General features: G+C 49.9%; 1 protein-coding gene across 4 annotated transcripts; it reads right to left on the minus strand.

The window, feature by feature from the left end:
• Positions 1–17770, minus strand: Zfyve27 (zinc finger FYVE-type containing 27). 4 transcript variants are annotated; one of them, XM_005063584.4, is made up of 13 exons: positions 17598–17768; positions 16734–16931; positions 13840–13910; positions 11857–12043; positions 9234–9329; positions 7765–7877; positions 7052–7191; positions 5954–6025; positions 4524–4544; positions 4222–4366; positions 2514–2560; positions 2179–2260; positions 1–1414 (listed from the first exon to the last, which is right to left on the minus strand). In XM_005063584.4, exons 2-13 carry the CDS (start codon positions 16928–16930, stop codon positions 1350–1352), a joined length of 1236 nt encoding a protein of 411 aa, XP_005063641.1. In that variant the 5' UTR covers position 16931; positions 17598–17768; the 3' UTR covers positions 1–1349. The 4 variants fall into 4 exon arrangements, with proteins under 4 accessions (XP_005063641.1, XP_012969156.1, XP_012969150.1 ...); XM_013113702.3 differs by lacking the exon at positions 2179–2260 and having other exon boundaries at positions 17598–17770; XM_013113696.3 differs by lacking the exon at positions 4524–4544.
• Between the last annotated feature and the right edge of the window lie 146 nt (positions 17771–17916).

The raw sequence follows: 17916 nt of genomic DNA on the forward strand, positions 1-17916 counted from the left end.
TTAAGCTTGGGGCCTTTATTGGCAATTCTCCATACAGAGCTCCTTTCTGCTCTCCAGTGTAAGTAAATAAGCATGGAGGTAGCGTCCTCGCACCAGGACTAAGGGTACACCTCGGCTGCTTGGTCCCCACTGCCAAACCCTCACCGCTCTGTGTATGCCTGATTAGCAGAGAGCTTCGGACCAGAGTCATGCACCCCACACCCAGCTTCCAGCAAGCTCATGCTCAGGCAACAGAACAGCTCCCCTGCGGCAGCCGCGAGGCCCCGCAGTGCAGCCCCAAGGGAAGATTCTCACAAGGGTTTCAGGCAGAAGCCGGCATCGTCTTCACCTCACCCCTGCACTGCATGCTCCCAGGAACCACGAAATAAATAAATAAATACTTTGAAAAGACCGGCAGCTCCAGGGAGGGGGGCCTGAGCCAGCTCACGGCTTAGGAGGCACAGGGCCCCCTTGGTAGATCAGAGGGGACATAAAACTGACCATGTGACCTTATCCCACAATGGACACTGTTCTCCAGGAACAGTCCTGGACTCTGAGAGCCAGCCCATCCAGGTCCTATACTTTCCTGGACCTCAGAGGCCACGGCTTTCAGAATCTCTGCTCCACTCCCCTGGCCTCATGTTCTACGGGAGAAGGGCTAGGGAGAGGTGGGGTGCACTAGACCCAGGGCAGGAGTAGGAGGATGTGAGGGTCCCACAGTCATCCCAGCAGAGCTGAGGACACAGAGAATCGTGGGAGATAAGAGTCTGTAGGCGGGGCTTCCCATGCTGCCATCCACTGGACTGAAGGACATGACCAGCGCCCTCATATGCACTCTCCTCTGGGTACCTGGGAGCTATCTAAAGGGCAAAGTCCATGGTGTTCCAAGTCCTCCTGCAGGTTCTCTGGGGCTTAGATGCCCGGTACTCAACAGGGAAGAACCTCTTTTCCCACTTCAGGTTCTTGGATCCTAAGGCCTAGTCAATTCGGCCTTGACCATCAGAGCCCAGATGGGAGCAGGCTAAGCTCAATTCTGCTCCTGGTAGACATTTCCCTGGCTAGCCCTGAGTCAACGAGGGGCGGGGGGGGGCACAAGGCAGGGCAAACAGCTCCAAGGGTTCCTCTCCCCTGGAGCCTTAAAGCATCACCAGCCCAGCTGGAGGCAGCAGGGGAAGGGCAAGAAGGATCTAGCTATCAGGCTACATTTGCCCAGCACACGCCTCAGAGGAGCAGGGTGGGAGAGTAGGGTCTACTGCTAGCCCCAGGACAGGGGAAGCCTGGCTTCTCTTCTCTTCTCTTCTCTTCTCTTCTCTCCTCTCCTCTCCTCTCCTCTCCTCTCCTCTCCTCTCCTCTCCTCTCCTCTCCTCTTCTCACTTGCTCAAGGTCTGATTACAGGAGGCACACACAAACACAGTCTCTCTCTGGGCTTCAGGAGCTGGAAAGGAAAAACACGGTGAGACGGTTCTTTGTACCCTTTAGGCTCAAGGCGCCAAGTACTGAATTAGCCTCCCCAGTCCTTAGACAGACCACCCACGGCCCAGCCCACACCCTCCCTGACCCAGCTCACTCCCTGCCCTGACACACTGCAGCACTGGGGCTCTAATGCCAAGAGCAGGCCTCTCCAGGTGTTCTATGCACTGAAAATTCTTCTGGCATCAACAAAACACTTTTTTAAAGCTTTTTTTTTTTAAATAAAATACCAAAGGAAAATTTCCCTAAACGTTTTAACAGTGGTTAAAAATCTCTGGGTGGTAAGATTACAGGATCACATTTCTCTTCCTTTCTTCTTTATAATAATTTCCAAATTTTATAGTTAACAAGCATGTGATACTTGTAAGATCGGAAGGAAAAAAGCCTGCCCAACATCACAACACATTACAGGGCAGGAAGTGAAATATGATTCCAGCTTTCAAGAACATGAATGCTACCTACATTTCAGTGATACACAGTGACCCAACCATCCTGTCTGGAACACAAGGGAGTATTTTCTTCTTTTTGCTCATCCACAGGTTTTATTTACAACAAACATGTACAGCTTTTAGAAAGGAAGAGAAATCCTTTTGATTGTGTTAAATGTGTTACCAAGGTAATGAAAATAAGATTCAACCAGACGATCTCCTGGGAAGGAAGAGAGTGCCTCGGACAGTCGCCACCCTCCTTTCCCAGGGCAGCCTCCTAACCCACGCCTGCACCCCTCACCTGTGGCCCCCATGGAGGACTTGGGCACCTTGAAGGAGCAGCACCGAGAGCAGAAGCTGTTCCCACAGTTGCTGCAGCTCCGCTGTAGACAAGGAAACCACATCAATGCCAGACGGAGCTCACCTTAGGCACCGACACCGAGTACCTCCTCCCCTCTGCCATCTAACCCTGGGTGGGAATGAGGCAGGACAAAGCAGCCAACAGAAGGCTGATAAGGCTGTAGGCCTGAAGCAGGGAAGATGCAGTGGCCTGAGCAAACCCGGGTACTGGCCTCTGTGACCTGCGACTTAGACGTCATTGACGGCTGTCCTGAGTCCAGCACACAGCAGACTTACCCTCTTCTTCAGCACCGAGAAGGTGGCAGCGCAGCCTGCACAGTTCCCTGAGAAACAAAGGCAGCAGCTCAGCTAGGTCCCAGGCCAGGCCACTCAACCCAAACTGATCCCGACTCTCTAACTGGGACACTTAGGATCCCAGCCTGGCAGCCCAGACTCTCATCTGGGTGCAAAGAGCAAGATCTGGATTCAGAGTAAGAAAAAGGTGCCCACCCCTAGGAGCAGCTGCCACCAGGCTACCCACAGCTCTGACCCTTGCACCCTCACAGCACTGAGTGCCCCCACCCCCAATGACAGGCTTGGCAGACTATCAAGGAGCACCCCGAGACTCTCCTCCCTGGAATCTAGCCAAGCCAGCAGGGACATGACTCAGTGAAGCCCACCAGATGTGACCCTTTCATAATGTTTCCTTACAAACACCTGCCCACAGATGAGGCACAGATCAGCCTCCAAGAAATGCACACGCCTGCTTTCTGTCATCAGAAAATTCCAAGAGAGGAGCTTGAAATCAGGAAAGATGGAAAAAGGGCTCCGGGGCCTGTGACAACCTGGCAGGGCAGCAATCAGTAGAGGCCACGGCTGTGACGTATGGGTAACACGTGACAGTCCCAAAGCTCCTTCCTAGTCCAGCAGGATTACTCACAGCTCTCGCTAAAAGAAACTCCCTGGGATCAGGGAAGACAGACTATGGAGCCAGGGGACCACGGCAGAGAGAGACAAACATCCCTTGGCTGCTTCTGGGCCCAGAGGATCTTCCTGCCCCATCCCATCCACCTGGGAAATGGCATGTTTACGAAAGGGCCTGAGCCTGGAGTGGCTCCCAGGCCAGGCATCAGCAGATGTACTCACACCCAGAAGGAAACAGCAGGTCCAGGACACCTGATCCTGAAAAGTAGTCACCACCAGTCAGGGGCAGGAAGGCAGGCCCCAGAGGTCCCTCATATTCTCGAAGATAAGCTCAAGGATCTTGTCTCCCTCAAACTCACTAACACTGGAACCCACAATTCAAAGGCCAGAGTGGCTCTCAGTCACCAGCTATTCTAGGCTCTCCCCAGGCCGTTAGCCGGCTCCACTCTCAGGGTTCCAAACCAGAGCCCGGTCCCCTGCAAGCTCTGTCCTTAACCCACCCACAACCCCAAGAAAATACAAACTAACCAAACTACAACTTTGACTACAGTGACCTCAAAAACCAGCATGCCCAGAAGAAGGTACCTTTTACTGCAGATAGTCAGGTCACAAGGACCAAGACAGGCTCTCACGGACAAACAGGCTCAGCCAGCGCCTCCCACACAAACAGCACACAGTTACTAAGAGGCAGCCTGGCCCCGTGCTAACTCTTGTCATGTATCCACAACAACCCAACAAAACTATCTCTTTAGAAGGGGAAGCTGAGGCAGGATTTGCCCAAGGACACTGACTGAGCTGGTATTTTCTGTCAAGTTCTGCCAGCTCAGGATCACAACTCTTTGCAGTCTGGGTCAAAGAACACCTTGTCTTCCTGTGAGCTAATATTCAATAATGAGAGGTGGACATGAAGAGACCCACATTCACTCCACACTCACACTTCCTCAGACATTTGCCAGGTTCCCGAGGTTCCGTGGACATCTTCACAAGTATCCATTATTCTTGACCCAGGTGTCTTCCAACTCCTTAAGTTCCACCAGCCCTAGCCATATACCCGACCTCCAATCCACTTCTTTGGCCATACCAAAGTTGTTGGTGGGATAACGCTTGCGGAGCCGTTCTGTGAGCCGTGACACCTTGCTGCGCAGCACCTCATTCTTGCTGAGGAACCCATTGTCCTGTAGGGCCAGCTCATCCTCTGCTGGGCACGGGGTGCCCTCATCATCCTCCTGTGGGAACAGCTTATTTCAGTTCTGCTCATCACTTAGAACAGCCCAGGTCCTGCGTGCAGAGGCACCTGGGCATGGTGGCCCACAAAGTGTGGCACAGCTAACTCAGCAACCTTGCCCAGCCCAGCCCTGCCCCTGTCACCCTGCCCCTACTTACCAGCACCACCAGGTGGGTCTCCTGCCTCCCAGAGTGCGGGGAAGAAGAGGAGAAAACAGAGAGAGATAGCAGGAAGGGAGGAGCACAGGAGGGCACGGGAAACTGCTGTGCCACCCCGAGCTCTGAGCACTTCCCGCAGGGTGAAGTTACCAAGTGGGCTCTCTGGAAGCAGCCCAGACTCAAGGAAGCTTACAGAAAGCTTGGAATGACTCTTCTCTAACTGGTCATATACAGTTCAACAGAACAGAGGAGGAAAGGAAACATCCAATACAACAGTCTTTGGCTAAGGGTTTCACTTAAGTTCCACACATTTTACAGAACTAAGGATGAGCTGTCTGGATCTAAAAATGTGTTCCTTACTTGGGTCATGAACAAAAATGCTTGGAAGCCAACGCCATAGCTATCTCCACCCTCCCCAGACTCAAGCCTACATCCTTTACCAACTTGAGGAAGTCTACAGCAGTCACAACTGAAATGGATGCTCAGGTCTGAGGGAAAGTCAGCAGTGTAGCCAGGGCCCAGTTAAAGTTCACAAGACTCTCGCTCTCCCAACAGCCTCCCTCTTTACAGAGACAGAAAGATGTGAGTTTCTACTCTGAGACAAACAGCAATGTGGCAGGGACAACAAATAACAAGTCAGAAGGCCCCAGTCACCAGAGGGTGGGAATGTAGGGCAACACAGACTGCAGCCCGTGACGTGCTTATTTCACTTAGTGTGTGCGTGGAGGGGTGTGCCTCGGCACACATAAGAGTCAGAGGACAACTTCCAGTTCTCTCCCTCTACCATGTAGGTTCTGGGGACCAAACACAGGCCATCAGGCTTGACAGCCAGCACCTCTACCAGCTGAGTGATCATGTGACTCATCCAACAGGAGACAGTGGCCCCTCAGCTACACTGACTGCTGCAGTCCCTGAGATACTAAGAAAGTTGCAAGTCTACAGTTCTAACTGGAATCTGCCCTGTTTTAAACACTGGCTTGAAGAATTATTTTAAACGTTTACAAGCCAAATAAAACACGTTTTCAAACTACCAATCTAAATCACTGTCTAGTCAAGGTTGCTGAACTTCCCCTGAACTAGCACTTGGCTATGCAACCACTTTCTGCACCCTCCCAAAGGGACATCTAAGGAACTTAGTCTACAGAAGAGAGAGGCACAAGGTAGGCACCTCCTCAAAACATGCCCCCGACATCATAACCTCAACCCCATCTCCGCCCAGGTGACAAACCTCCAACCCCCCTGCCCCGGGCTCTCAAGACATGATAGAAGAAGGAAGAGGCTGTGGCACTCTTTCAACCAGTGGATTTCTAGCTCAGAGCAAACTCTGGCTTCCCATGCGGATGTTAGGGTAAAACAAAAAACAAAAACCACAGCTCTCAGCCCACCCAACATCTGGCCTGGTCACTGGGGACTGGGAAAAGGCCACCCACCTCAATTGCATCTTTGAACTCTTCATCTGGCTCAGCCTCCTCAGCTTCTTCCACACTGCCTGGCGTGAGGTCCTAGGAAGAAAGACTCTATGGCAGAAGAGAAGGCTGGCAACCCCGGTTCCTACAGTGGAGAGCCACCTGCTGAGAACCAGTGGCTAGGCTCCAAAACCCCAGGCCCCAGCCCAGGGAAACTGCACAGCTGCAGGAAGGGAACAACCACAGGAAAGGCTCCCTCTAACCCCACAGGGCAGGGCCCTAGAGCAAGACTCCAATGGACCCACAGCAGCCAACAGTCACAGAGCCTGTCTGAGACCCAGCTCTGTTTACTAGCTAAGCGTCTTTGGCAGCCACTCTGTGCCTCAGCCTTCTCTTGGGCCACTGGAAATGATCTCATCCTCATCTTCAAGACACACCCCACAGGGTACTTAGTGTAGCACCAGACACAGAGTGGGAGTTCACACCCCACAGGGCACTTAGCACAGCACCAGACACAGAGCAGGAGTTCACACCCCACAGGGTACTTAGTGTAGCACCAGACACAGAGCAGGAGTTCACACCCCACGGGGTACTTAGTGTAGCACCGGACACAGAGCAGGAGTTCACACCCCACAGGGCACTTAGCACAGCACCAGACACAGAGCAGGAGTTCACACCCCACGGGGTACTTAGTGTAGCACCAGACACAGAGCAGGAGTTCACACCCCACGGGGTACTTAGCACAGCACCAGACACAGAGAAGGAGTTCACATCTCACAGGGTACTTAGCACAGCACCAGACACAGAGCAGGAGTTCACACCCCACAGGGCACTTAGTGTAGCACCAGACACAGAGCAGGAGTTCACACCCCACGGGGTACTTAGCACAGCACCAGACACAGAGAAGGAGTTCACACCCCACAGGGCACTTAGTGTAGCACCAGACACAGAGCAGGAGTTCAGAAAAGCCCAGGCAGCTATCTTCATTGCACTTCTTACTACTAAGCATCCCAGAGGCAGGAAGAACCTCGACAGCTTCAGCCCAGAAGCCATACTTATAAACAAGAGGGAGGCAAAAAAGACACAAGGGGAGGAGCCTCTTGCCAATGGCAGAGCACTCACCTCTGTGGGTGTGGGGGCCGGTGTGCTGTCCAGCAGCGTACTCCTTCCCCCAGCGTCCTGCAGTGACGAGCTCCCACAGGCACACTCTTCCTGCTTGGGGTTCATCCGCCGCTGCAGACAAGCCCTATACTCAGACACCACTGCAGACAGAATGGTGAACAGGGTCAGAGGTGACATAAGACACAGTAAGTGGGCTGTGATGGTGCATATCACACCTTTAATCTCAGCACTCGGGAGGCAGAGGCAGGCAGATCTCTGTGTTCAAGGCCAGTCCCTCTGCTACAGAGAGAGTCAGCCAGAGAGTCAAATAGTGAGTGATCACACACTAAGGACAGAGGGGGATAAACACAGAAAGCCCCAAGCACAGAGCCTCTCTAAACTGCCCAGTATCCAGAAGCCAGACAGCAGACTCAGGGCTCACACAGACATGTGGCAGCTACTCCAGGTGGCCACAGTGCAGAAGTAGGGGCAATTTAGAGAAAAGACCCCTCCCTTACCTTCTAGAAACCACCATGTGAGTAGGCAGTGATACATCTGCTTTAAAAAGGAGAGGGAACCCTCTGAAGGCAGCCACACAACCCCAACACACTCCCAGAGCTAACCAGTGGAAAGATACCCCCTTGTGGCAAGCACAGCAATAACACAGAGGCAGGAAGCCTAAACGGAGTGGGCGGAGTGGGCTCAGCCCAGCTATGGGGCTCTCTGGGGCTTACCTCGGAAGAACTCCACGTTTCCCAGAAAGAGCGTGCTGTTTAAAAGGGCAAGGACCCAGCAGAGAGGCAGCAGGTAGAGCATGCAAACCATGCCCAGAAGTGCGCCATAGAACCTGGATGAACAGAAAGTCCAAGATCAGAAGGAAATGGAGGGGACCACCTAGGTGAGAAATTGCTCTGGGCACAAACTGACAAGACCTGCCAATCAAACCAGTGTAGACTTGCTGAGGAAGCACCAAGCTTCTGGTCTGTACCAAGTGACACCAGTGAAGCCACACTGTGTCTCAAGTGGGGAGTTCACACACTGGCTCAGCTGCCATCGATCGCTGGGTCTGAGCTCTGAAGTCTAGACACAGACTTGGGCCTGAAACAAACTCTCTCACTTGCCTCTGTGACAAGTCCCTTGGCTCTCAAGCATTACCTCACCTAGAAAGTTCAGTCTAAACAGCCAGCATCTACTTCATGGTCACTAGAAAGAGTAAGACAATCAACAGGAACCTCTCACACAGGCCCGGCACAAGTGAAGCCTGGACAGACACCAGTTATAATTCCTGATATGGGAAAGCCTCAAAAACATGCATTCCTGCAGTGATTTCATCTTTTAACTTCATCTTTAAACTTTTTTTTCAAAAAATTAAAACTAAATTCATAAAAATGCTCACTGTAGGCAGGTGGTGGTGCACGCCTTTAACCCCAGCACTCGGGAGGCAGAGGCAGGCAGATCTCTGAGTTCAAGGACAGCCTGATGTACAGAGTGAGTTCCAGGAAAGGCTCCAAAGCTACAGAGAAACCCTGTCTTGAAAAACAAAACAAAACAACAACAACAACAAATGCTTACGTAGGGCTAGTAATGAAAAATAGAACTTATCTAAATATATAACAGAACACCTCCAGTCTACATTACAAAATAATCCCAAAGACTTTGTTGCAACCACTTATGATGTAATTAATGAAGAGAAAGAAACTCACATATAAGCTAAAGAGGTAGTTCTCTGGCCTAAGGAACTTTGGGCTCTTGCAGAGAATCGTGGTTTGATTGCCAGCACCATCAGGGTATACATACACACATACATGCAGGCAAAACATTCATATATAATGCATATATATATATACACACATACATACAGATGTATGTGTATATATATGTAACTAAATAAATAAAGCTAAACAGAGAAAAGCAATCTCACAGTCAATGTGAAGCTAACAGGCCCGGGAGCAGCTCCAAAAGGCAGCTGACCATGAGCTCTGTAGAACACAGTGAGGCACTCGATTAGTCAAGTACTAGTACTGTGTACCTTTTAAAATGGCACCTAAACAAGAGCAAGCATTTAGGCCCAAAAGTCTATGTGTGGACTTCTCCTGAGGTGGGTGGTGCAGAAGCCTTTTCAGGGAGCTGGCTTCACCTGGAGGAGGAGGGACTTCAATCCACAGAGACCTACAGGGTGGTGGATGAAAAGGGGCCCACTCACTGTGAGGACACCATGGGGTTCTCCCAGTGCAGTACACGGTAGGCTGACTCACAGGTACCACACAGGCGGGTCAGGAAGGCTTCCAGTTGGATCAAGCTGCAGACATAGGAGCTTCTGTGAGTGACAGGTCCTGCCCCTTCCCATACCAACCCACCCAGCCATCCAGGAGTGCAGAGCTATGAGGGTGCAGAGGCTGGGTTCACACAGCTGGCACAACTGGCCCACAGTGGGCAGTCTGAAAACACTCCTGTTGGGAGAAGAGGGCCTGGCAGGGTTCCAGCCTATTCCAACCCCCTTTGGGAGCTCCTCCTTGCTATTTTTTTTTTATTTTACTTATTACAATTGGGAGGAACTATTTTGAAAAGTCTATGTTCTCCTTCCACACAAAGGGCTCATTAGAGACATGGCTGCTTCTAGAGCTGGAGCAGGGCAAGCCTAAGACAAATGTGAACATTCTGTTATGCCATACCATAAGGCAGCACTGAAAAATGATGGGATATAATGAAAGAACACAAAAACCAGCTCAAAGTGGTCCCACTGGCCAAACCTAGGACACTCAGATGGAAGGAAGATAGGAAGGACTGTAACAGATCAGATCGCATGGAATGAAATAAGATCCCTTGCGTTCATACTGACAATCAGTGAGAAGCACACCTGCCACTGCAGAATGCCAAAAAATAAATGCAAGTGGAAGGGTAAGCAGAGAGCCAGTTCTCAACCACCAGGAAAGAAACTAATGAGGTCAGGACCCACCAGTGGCTGTTACAGCAGCTGAGTGAAAGCTGAGGAGGAAGAAGGTATTTCAGTCTCAGTGTATCTCTCTACAGGTTCCTAACCAACGGGAAACAATAACTTACAGTGGAGAAGGTGACCAAAGACAGTATTTCCTGACATTGTGTGGCTCTCATGTGAACTAAGACACGCCACTTGTCAGTCCTGCTCAAAATGCAAACCGAGTCTAACAAGGAGCTGAACAACACAAACTGGGAAATAACAACACAGTAAGCTCGTATTGTATCAGGGATGTCAAGGTCACATGGAACTGCTCACCCCACGTTAACAGAACACAGAAACTAAGTGTGAGTGAGGGCTGAGATGCTTGGTGGACAAAGTCTTGGATCCAGTCTTAGCACTACATGAAAGAAAAAGCCTTCAATGTAATGTATGAGTCTAAATTGGACCCTGGACCAGGGGAAACTTCAATAATACAACTGGCAAAATGTGATTATGAACTATGCAGCAAAGAAAAGCACTAATATATCGATATAAATATCCTAATTCTGACTATTACTTGGAATACATAAGACAATGTCCTTGATCTCAGGAAATAAATGCTGAAGTATTTGAAGTAAACAGAAGGGATGTTTGTAATTTTCAAGTGGTTCAAGGAAAAAAAAGAGAGAGCTAAAGCCAGTGTGGCCAAATGTTAGTAATTGTTCTTTTTGAATGGTCTATGGAACTGTTTTCATTCTTCCTGCACCGCCTGTCAAACAGTAAAATATTATTTCAGTGTCAGGCATGCCAGTGCACACCTTTAATCCCAGCACTTGGGAGCAGAGGCATGTAGATCTCTGTGAATTTGAAATCAGCCTAGTCTACATTGTGAGTCCCAGACTAGCCAAGGCTACACCATGAGATCATCTCAGAAAAAAAAGAAATGCATGAAAATAAATTACTTTACATTAAAAAGTTTTGTTTTCCCATACACCTGGACCTCACTCCTGATGACTTATAACCCCTGTTGTGTGTCCAAAGCCTATGTGAAGCCTGATCCAAGAAAAGGCTCAGGAAAAGCCAGCTGCTGCTCAAGTACATGCAGTAAGCATTCATCAGCAGTCTTAAAGCTGCTTCCTCAAGGCACCAGCCTCGCCATGCTCAGGATGGTAATGATGACTAACACTGAATACTTCCTGGGTACCCAACACTCAAGCAATCTTCACAGCCATCCTCTGCGTAAGCCCAACACCACATCCGATGAATGAGGGCTCACAGGAGCAGAGAAGCAAGCGAGCTGTTGAGAAGTGAAAAGACAGGATCCAAGCCCAGCTGCTGTGTGATACTGTGGTTGCATTCTGACGCTCCCAAGACTGCCAATAAAATGTGCTTTGAATCAGAGGGTGGAGCTAGCTACCAGCTACCAAAATTAACCAGAGGTTTTGGAGGACTGAGGACAGATAGACACAGGAAGTAGTAGGGTAGGACTTAGAGAGGGTTTCAGCCCTTTTGGATTGAGGAAGGAGATAGGAAGGGGGTTTCACTGCTTGCTTATTGGCTATTTCTCAGATCATTCAAGTTCTTATCCCAATATCTGACTCATGAGTTTTAACTGATAAAGAATAATCAGATTAACACTTCACCCAGCAATGGTTTGCGCAGGCAGCACCTAAGCAAAACCCTTAGTGGTCCGTCCGGGGGAAGAACACAGCTATAAAGGCAGCTGGATCTGGAGTCCAAGTCACTGCTAGTTAAGCCTTTGCCTTCCTCTGTAAGTGGAGGATAATAACAGTGTCTCCGCTCAGAACCGGTAAAGAGATTAAGTAGAATGAAGTCGGTGGCTCACGGGCAGCATGCATGTGACAGCTGGCTCACCCGCCCACACTCCTGGCCTCCTTTCAATACTTACAAGCTCTTCACCTCAGCCACAGCCTCAGGGCGGGAAAGGCGAACTCTCTGTAGGTCTTCCTGCCTTATGCTGTGGTACTTCCTCCGCAACAGCTCAGACTCTGGCAGCTGTGCCCGGCAAACCTCCTGAAGGTAGCCCAGCAGAGCGGGCACCGAAATCATCAAGGCACCCATGGAGTACCAGGCACCTAAGAGATCAAGAACACTGCAGGTGACACGGTAGACAGGCCCTGGAGACTGACCGCTGATGTCCACATGCTTGCTTTCTCACCTCCTTGAGGCTCCTGCCTGAGAGGCCTGGCCAGATCACACTGCGGCTAGACCTCCAGATCTCCCTACTCTATGGCCTGCTCAACCCTCATAGATGTCATCACCACTAGGTACTATGGATATTCTGTCTCTTCAGCAAAAATAAGTTCAAAACTGTGAGCATCAGGTGTGTGGTCATGGATGAGCTCTAACCTTGTTTAAATTTTAAAAATGCCCCATGGGTTGGAGAGATAGTTTAGTGGTTAAAAATGTGGGCTGCTCTGCCAGAAGACCTGTGTTTGATTTCCAGCACCCACACTGTGGCTCACAACCATCTGTTACCAGTTCCAGGGGAATCCAACACCACAGACACTATACATACATAGGACACATGCAGGTAAAACACCCATTCACTAAAATAAAAAAACACACACAATAGATGGTTCACATCTATGGTCTGGATGCTGCTAGCAGTTTTCCAAGAATGGAAATTTAGCCCTCTCTACCACTAAGGCAGACTGGAAAACTTTTCTTTGGCTTTGGGATAATGTAGGGGTCCTGAGGACTGAGGGGTGAGGCAGAGACAAAATTCAAAGCAGGAATTTCTCCCTTGTAACACAATATCACAATAGCAAACAAAGTCAGCAGTGAGCCATAGTAAATGCCAGTAAAACAAACTGTCATTTAAACCGACTGAATTTAGAACTATGTTTAGACACACACATACTAACATCCTAGGGCATTTAAAGAAAAATCCAACTAAGAAAAAGAAAGCTGAGTATGATGGTGGTTACATTTGTAACCCAGAATCTGAGAGGCTGAAGCAGGAAAATGGGTAGCTCCAGGGAAACCTGGGCTACGTGGTGAGTTTAAGGCAAGCCTGAGCTATAGAGAGGCCCTGCCTCAAAAAAGAGGGGAAAAAAAAGCTGTCCAAAAACAGATGACCCCGTGTGAAGTGGGGTAATTTTCAACCCACTGACTCCATATGTCCACAGGAAACAGGAAATACAGAGAATCATGCCTGTGGTGTAATAACACATACATAAAGGACCAGCTCCTCTAAACATTCTGCCCTGAACCTTTCACTCACTTCCTGACAACTACCCGACAGTTCCAACCCTGAGAGGCCTGGGTCGCAGCAGACATAACAGAGTCCTCAGGAGACACTGCCACCCAGGAACTCTGTAGTCACCACCTAGCCACGCCTTTCTCATGGTTTTGTGTGTGCGCCTCTCCCCACTGCTTGGTGGCCATCTAACACATCAAAACCCATTTGCTGGAGCAGAGAAAATGACAGATACGGGGAAAAGCCTCTCCTCAGATCCTCCTCCTGATAACTTTACCGGTATCATGTTGACAAATGGGAAAAGGCGGATGCCTACTTCAGCAGTCAATTAGAAAGTCACACAGAAGTAGCAGCAGCCACAGTCTGCCAGCTGCTGACCTGTGTGAGGCACTGGGCTGAGCGGCACACACAGGTTCTCATTCCTCACAGTGCTCATGAGCAAAGACCGCTGCCGCCCTCCCTTCAGAGATGAGGGAAATGGAGCCTCAATCGGTAGGCTACATCATGTGTCCACAGTCACACAGAGGCCCAGAGCTTGGGTTCCAATACAAGCAGACCTAGGAGGAATCGAACTGGCAAAGAGGTGGTCCCTCCCACATTGCTCCAACTCAGGGCTCTACCCCCACATTGATTCAGAAAAACCCACTGGCCTCTAGAAGAAGTTCTTACCCTCGTTCAAAGTGAGGAACAAGATGTTGAGGCCCAGGCATGTCATCAAGGAACACAAAGGCATTTGCCACCTACAACATAGAGAGTTCTGATCACAAGGCAGCCACTCCTCCAGCCTGAAAGAGGCTTGACAGCACAGACAGACAGACAGACAGACAGACAGACAGATCCGGACATGAGGAGAGAGGGGCACAGAGGACCAAGGAGAGATACACATAGGCCTATCTGTAGGAAGGGGGCTAGCAGAAGAACAAAGAGGTCACACATTAACCCTGGAGTGACAAACTAGAAGACCTGCAGAACCTTCTTGGGGGGGGGGGGGGAGAGCTTTCCTACGACCTGTTGAGAAACCTGGTTACTGCTGTTTCACCATGTTTTGTTTTGTTTTGTTTTGACATAGGGTTTCTCTGGGGCTTTGGAGCCTGTCCTGGAACTCACTCTGTAGACTAGGCTGGCCTCGAACTCACAGAGATCTGCCTGCCTCTGCCACCCAAGTGCTGGGATTAAAGGTCTGCGCCACCGCCCAAGCATCTCACCATGTTTTGTAGGGCTCTGTCCTTGACAAGGGTCACTGACAAGGTTCGTCTTTTAGTGTGTTCCCTTATCCTATTTCACAATTTCCTAAGACCATTATTAGCACACTCTGCACGCCACGGGCTAGACCACAGAAATGGGAAAAAACAAAAAACCTCAGCTTACCAGTCTACATCTGCACAGGAATTCATCAGCATGGGCAAGGAGGGAGTGGTGGCACTTGGGAGGCAGAGGCAAGCAAATCCCTGCGAGCTCGAGGCCAGCTGGTCTACAGAGTGAGTTCCAGGCCAGCCAGAGCTACATGGTGAGCCTGTGCCTTTAAAAAAAGGTACTCATTGGCACAGAAATCGAGAAAAAAACAATATGGATGCCTTTGCCCACATGTTACTTTATGTCTTTACTTCTACAATTTTGACTTTGTTTCATATATATGTTAATTCTAAAGGAGACAAAGACGACCTACTTTACTATACTAAAACTGAGGGTTGGGAATGTAGCTCAGTATTAGAGCATCTGCATAGCAAGCATAGGGCCCCGAGCTCAGACCTTGGGGGTGGGGGGAAGGAGTATGCAATGCAGTTGTCACCCAGTAAACACAACCTGTGTGACATGAAAAGAGAAATGACAATACAGACAGAAGTCCTCAAAGAGAGGAGAGAAAAATGACTCAGATCTCCTAGGACAAGACAGTGCTGCTGGCCTAGCTACAGAAAAGGACATTTAGAGCCCACAGTGGGGGAGCACCACTATAATTCCAGAACTGGAGAGGTGGAGGCAGGAGGACCAGGAGTTCAAGGTCAGCCTCAGCCACAGTTAGCTGGAGGTCAGTATGGGCTACCTAAGACCCTATTTCAAAAACAATTAAGATACAAAGGAGCAAACTAATAAAAAAGAGTGTAGATAATAATGAAGCCACTGACACCCATATCCTAAGGTCAGTATCTACACAGTAAACCATCAGAGAGAAACAAGTATCGGAGAAATAATGAAGCCACTGACACCCATATCCTAAGGGCAGTATCTACATAGCAAACCATCAGAGAGAAACAAGTATCGGAGAAATAATGCATCTGCTGCTGGCAAACAATGCATCCTCATCCTGTCGTCTGTGCCCGCTCTGCCCATATCAGGCAAAGCCTAAGTTACATATACCCTGTCCTCCTTTCTTCTGCCAGTGGCCTTGTGCCTCTTAGCACACTAAGTTGTTAGGTTTGGAGGTCTGAGGCTATGGGCAGTCAGTCTGGAGCTGGATGGAGGGGCACCTCCCCCAGCTGTAGTCTCTACATGCAGCAGAGGGATCACTGGGCTGTGAAAGTGGTTGTCAGATTCGTTTAAGCTTTTGATTGTTCTTTTTTTAGTTACGAGGGTTTGACTGATTAGGAACCCAATCTTGGGGTTTGGCTATTGGGTCCAAGGCTACAGTAAAATTTTTAGGATCAGCTGCTCTGCTTAGCGGGTCTCCTGGGATCACACTGTCAACAGAGACATTAGATCAAGGAGAGGGGTCTGGAAGGAAAGTGACATCACTGGCAGTGTGCTGTTCGGACTTTTTGGATAGGGTTGAGTTTCCTATTTTTCTATTTAGGCTTATTTTTTATTTGACTTTTACCATGATGGCAGCCACCAGTAGTTCTGAGACATGTTTGGGGTTGTATGTGTTTGACTTTATGAGAAAAGCAAAAAATGGTATTCCTTTCCCATAATCTTTATTAGTAACCAAGAACCCCAGGCTGCGAAGTTATTTTTAATTATGTAAGGTATGAAATTATTTTGATAATGGAATCAAATGATTTTAGTAAAAGACATAAACTGGCCGGGTGGTGGTAGCTCACACCTTTAATCCCAGCAGAGGCAGAAGCAGGCGAATCTCTGTGAGTTCAAGGCAGACTGGTCTACAAAGCTAGTTTCAGGACAGTCAAGGCTACACAGAGAAACTCTGTCTCAAAAACAAAACAAACAAACAAACAGAAAAACCTGACAAACTGAAACATTCAGAAATGCAATGCAAAGCCATTTATTTACAATTTAGGATTTTTGTTTGCTTTTTTTTTTAAAGTATGGTTTTTTGAGACAAGGTGTCCTATAGCCCCGGCTGGCCCCAAACTTGCTATGGAGCTAAGGATGATTATTGTGGAATATTCCTTTACACTGTGTGAAGATGTGTCACTGCGATTGGTTTAATAAAAACCTGAACGACCAATAGCTAGACAGGAGTACAGGCGGGACTTCCAAGCAGAGAGATAAAAGGAGATGAATGTAGGCACCAGAGAGACACCAGACTTCGTGGAGAGGGAACAGGAGGTGCAGCTGCTGCCTGGCTGACCAGAGAGGCAAGAGAGAGCACCTCCTCAAGTCTGTACCTTAGCAAGTATCGAACACCATCACCTGCGTCCTTCAGGGGTTCCAGGTAGACCTCCAGCCTCTTGTAGGACAGAACCAGGTTGAAAAGGTCAAACGCTGTTGACTTGGTGGGGGCAGGTGGGCAGTCGGCAAGAACCTCCGGCATCACGCTGGGGCTCACCTCTGGCCCACTCAGGTCCCGATCTGATGTCTGCATCCTGTAATTAGAATTCCCCACACTTACAATGCACTTCAGTCTTCGACACATGTCCCTTGCATTAGTTCAGAATCAAACCTGTGACGTACGAGGGACTACATGTTTCACACATGAGGAAACTTTGTTCCTGCTGACCATCAGCAGAGTGGACGACTTGGATATAAACCTGTTCTTCATGAGCCCCACAGACCGTTCAAGAGCACGTAAAACCATAATAACCAGATCGTTGAAGGAAAAGAGTTGGTAATCCCAAGTGAAAAGACGCCCCGTGTCATCTTTCTCCCATTTTTAATCTGGTAATCCTACTCATCCCTCAGGTGTCCGCTTAAAGGAGACTGTCTCTCTTGCTCTGGGAAGTCTCTGTCAGCACCCCCAGTGTAGAGTCTTTGCCAGGGCTCCCAAAGGGTTCATGAACTCTTCCTAGCAAAACACTTATTACGCTCTTAGCCTTGGGAAGGGGCAGACCGGACCCCACACTCCCTGGGCAGGCGCCGGGGAAAGCGATCTGCAGGTCAGCGCTCACAGAGGCCTCCACCCCCACCACCTCCGAAACCGCGCGAGACAGGCCACGCCCAAGGTCGCTGGGCCAGCAGGTGGCGGCCCCCACCCGGGTGGGAGCGCCAGACGCAGTAAACACAGGGGCGGGGGTGTGACGGCCATTACCTACCCGGACGCTGGCCCAGGGGAAAGAGGGGCAGGGACCGCCAGGGGACGGAAGGGCCACCAAGCCCCGGAGCGTTCCCTCTCAGGCCCGCCCCACCCCACGACGCGCCACCTCCCACCGACGTTCCGAAGGCACAGGTTCCACAGATCTGTCGGCCCCTCCACCGCCGTCGCTTCCGGGACGCGACGCCCTGCGGTGGCGCGCCCGTGACGTCATCGCGCCCGTCCCGCCTTGGGTCGGAGCTCCTCCCACCCAAGCGCAGGTGAGCGCCTGCGCGCGTGTCCCTTTTCTGCTAATCCTTGGTCAGCTCAACTCCAGGACT

Source organism: Mesocricetus auratus, unplaced genomic scaffold (assembly GCF_017639785.1).
Source record: "Mesocricetus auratus isolate SY011 unplaced genomic scaffold, BCM_Maur_2.0 Super-Scaffold_4256, whole genome shotgun sequence".
Classification (NCBI taxonomy): Eukaryota; Metazoa; Chordata; class Mammalia; order Rodentia; family Cricetidae; genus Mesocricetus; species Mesocricetus auratus.

Bases quoted from the DNA above. Each gene is read 5' to 3' on its own strand.
- Zfyve27 (XM_005063584.4), bottom strand. From the start codon at position 16,930: ATGCAGACATCAGATCGGGACCTGAGTGGGCCAGAGGTGAGCCCCAGC. The intron at 13,911-16,733 runs GTACAGACTTGA...TCTATGTTGTAG, and splicing joins GGTGTTCGATACTTGCTAAG to GTGGCAAATGCCTTTGTGTT. The intron at 7,192-7,764 runs GTAAGCCCCAGA...TTCTGTCTGCAG, and splicing joins AAACGTGGAGTTCTTCCGAG to TGGTGTCTGAGTATAGGGCT.